Raw genomic sequence first — 3,805 nt, 5'->3', positions numbered from 1 at the left:
GACAGGTTTTAGAAGATTAAATACTACACTAAAAACTAAACAAAAAAACAGTCCCGGCCTCTATTTGAGACCGGTCTTTATTTATCCAAACCTGTAGCCACACCACGCGTGTAAAAGAGACAGGCGTCTATTTGGGACTCGGTTATTATTTGAAGTTCCATTGAACAAAATTTAACAGCACGGACAACGACTAACAAAAAACACACAAAGATACAATTCAAAAGACAATTGTTTGCTGGCTAGCCCACAAGATCTGTCGACACTTCTTTCTCCTCCTCGTTGGCATTTATATTAGTCAGCTACATCAGTCAAATCACGAAAAGGTGCGTCCACCTAGAGAGATAGAGAGAGCGCACACACGCTCAAAAAGATAGAGCGACGCCACGACAGACAAGGGAGGGACAAAACAAAGAAGAAACAGAGACGCAGATCGTAACAACGACGCAATCACGCAGGGGCGTTCACACAGCGTCTTAACGCAGTGTCTCATTCCCTTTTCAGAGAACCAGGGTTACATACGTAACCTGAGACATTTTCCCTGTTAACATGCAAACCAGTGACAACGACAACACAAGTAAACCATGGAGTGTTTTCATGACTTTATTAATAAATCAGGCCATGCCCCTGTGTGACGACAAAACAATTATTTGCGTATCTGACTCACATTTGTTATGTCGGTTGTGATATTAAATAAAGCTTGCAACATGTCAGCGGGAAACTTACAGCTCCTATATCTTCTTATGCAGTAAAAGATGCAGCGTTTTGACTGAACCACTTCTACTTCTGCTGCACGAGATGAGAGGACATTTTTTATCATTTTCTGGGTCATGAAAGAATCTGCATTTGTGATATAGCCTATTTCCTTCTTCCTTTCCTGCAAAACGCTCACTCTGTCTGGATGTGTTTAATTCTGCCCTAAGGATGCGTTTCTGTCACATTTCACACATGCGCACCTCAATAAATCGGAGTAAGAGGCAAAAAACCTGTCTACCAGTTTATGCTTAAGCTGTTTTTTACCTTACTCCAATAAAAGAAAACGGGTTTCCGCGTTTACATGACCGCGTGCGTTGTCGGCTTATTAAGCATAAATCGTATGTTTTTTAATAAACTCTGACAACAAACTATACAAGTTTTAGGGCTGGACAATATGATATATATATAACATTATGAGTGATCACCCGTATTTAGACCTACCTATATTGTATTTATAAAAAGCGTTCACAGGCAAATTTTGCTTTATGTATTTCCACGGCGTCGAAATCAGGCACATATACATTTTCATTCATGAATCCTGCTGCATTTCAATATCCATGGATCACTGTATCTTTGGTAAGCTGTAAGGAACACTATATCGAGTCCAACTTTTACTTTAAACTGATAATCATTTGTTTTACCCACTTTCAATTCTTTTAGTTCAATAAAAGGTTAGATTTGTGCTCATTTTTTGAATGAAAGATCAAAAGGATAAACAATGCACATTTATTTATTTACAGCAATCTTTTGATCATATTTACCAGGGGTACCAATCATTCTGACCATAACTGTATATTTAACTGATGTAAATTAGATAAAATCCTATTTCTCTTTCTCTTTACATTATTCATGCCTTTTACGTTCCAAGTCATAAAACTTATGCCAGATTTATTAAGCTTGACTATTCCTTTAGCATTTTTCTGAGATGGGATAATGATACATACTCAATTAAGAAACTTCCTTTTAACTATTTATTCTGTAGATTTTCTAAATAAAAACAATGTACAATAAATTATGTTCAGTACAATTTAGGTTATAAACATAGATCCTTTACTGTAATAAATATATTGTAACACCTTGCCATGTGAGGACACTGATTTAAAGAACTAAATACTAAGAAGTAAAGTACTTGGTTATAAAGAACTTTCTAAAGACCCACTGACACAACTTTGTATGTATTCTTAAAGGGAAGTTACTGACTTGACATTGAGTGCTGATACCAATGTATAACCATTTAATCACATAATAAATCAAGACGTTCCTTTTACTCTGCACCAAAATTTTACAAACTTCTGTCTTATTTCTTTGGTTTGTAAACCATATACTAATGGATTTAATCCTGGTGGTACAATGTGAAACATTATACTAGCTAGTTTTCTGCTCTCAGCGTAGAGAGGGAAACGATGAAGAAAAATAAAAGTGGAGCCAGAAACAAACATGATTAAATAAACAGCTAAATGTGTGCTGCAGGTTTTTATGGCTTTGCTGTTGAGTGCCTTGTTTTTGCTGGTTATGCATACAGTAGCAATCTTACCATATGTTAGAAATACAGACAAAATTGAGAAAGAAAATAAAACCACAGTATAAAGGATTCCATACACATTATTAACAACAACACCTTCCTCACAGGACAGTTTAAACAGTGAGGCATTGTCACAGAAAGGGTTTTCAATTTTAGATCTGCAGTGAGACAGGCGTATAGTGAGACCCAACAGAATTGATACCATAAGTACTGACAGCCCCCAGGCTGATGCTGATAGTTTAATAACCATTTTATTGGTCATTATAGTTGTGTATCTCAATGGATTACATATAGCCACATATCTGTCAAAGGCCATGATTATAAGAACATAGTGGGATGCTGCTACAAAAATATGCACAAAATAGGCTTGAACTACACACTCCACATATGTGATATAGCGCTCTGAACTTTCTTTTAAAATGTCCTGCAGCAAGCGTGGCAAAATGACAGTGGTCCCTAATATATCGTTCAGTGGCAAGTTACAGAACAGGAAATGCATAGGATGATGAAGATTCTTCTCTGTTGAGATCAGAATTACAAGTGCAATATTGGAAACCATTATAAAGATATAAACCAAAAGAAGCAGGATGAAAACAACATAGGTAGACTGAGGTGTAACTTGAAGTCCCTCTACTAGAAGAATGCTGTGTCTGAATGTCAGGTTGTCCATTGCTCGTTATACACAAAACCTACAAACAGAGTAACAGTCAGACATTTCATGGAAATGACATACATTTCACTATTGTACAAATAGGCCTACTAATAAGCACAATCAATCAGAATTTTAACAAAACATGGAAGCATTTTAATGTATTTCATACAAGGAACTTAGAAACATGTTGTAAGGTTTTGAAATACTTGGTAGTTAACAGTATTAGTTGAATATCTAATAAAGTGACACATACTTAACTGCAGTTGGATTCTGTTATTATTAAACTGATTTATTGCTGTAAAGATCTGATTTATATGTTGCTTAATAAGTCACAGTCAACTCAGTTTTCAGTGTTACCCAAATATAAACGTACACTTCTCTGAAGAAATGTTTATCGGCCGTTACCTTCTAATATGTGGCTCAAAGGTGTTTCCATGATACTATCACCTCAGTCACCCCAGAGGGGAAAACTTATTCGTATCACTTGTTGCCATGATCACATCCACTGATAAAGTTGTATGCATAGATTCCAAACCTTATATATTTTTTATTTGAAATGTGTTAGTCCTCATACTAATCAATAGCTTCACAAGAAATGTACTGTATAACAAGTATTTGCAATACAAATAAACAATTTTTAATCAAAAAGGAAATAAATTATTTTCAATTTTTGTCTTGTTTTATTTATTATATTACAAATCTTGGTTAAACCAAAATACATTGATTTTACTTTTTACTGAAATTTCTATGCCAATCTCTGTTAACCTACATGCAGTGTTACATTAATAATTTAATAATTAAAAATTATTAACATAGATTAGGCTACTACATGGCTGGGTTAAATTCTAATGTAGAATGCAGTCTGTTATTTCTTGAAA

General features: G+C 34.8%; 1 protein-coding gene across 1 annotated transcript; it reads right to left on the bottom strand.

The window, feature by feature from the left end:
• Positions 1–2,003: 2,003 nt before the first annotated feature.
• On the bottom strand, positions 2,004–2,945 carry LOC306984672 (olfactory receptor 52N5-like; the record flags this gene model as incomplete). Its single annotated transcript, XM_079586190.1, has 1 exon — positions 2,004–2,945. The coding sequence occupies one exon, from the start codon at positions 2,943–2,945 to the stop codon at positions 2,004–2,006; it is 942 nt and encodes a 313-aa protein (XP_079442316.1).
• Between the last annotated feature and the right edge of the window lie 860 nt (positions 2,946–3,805).

Source organism: Phoxinus phoxinus (genome assembly GCF_949152265.1).
Source record: "Phoxinus phoxinus genome assembly, chromosome: 17".
Lineage (NCBI taxonomy): Eukaryota > Metazoa > Chordata > Actinopteri > Cypriniformes > Leuciscidae > Phoxinus > Phoxinus phoxinus.
The sequence above is the reverse complement of the archived record's forward strand: the minus strand, read 5'-3'. Positions and strand labels throughout refer to the sequence as shown.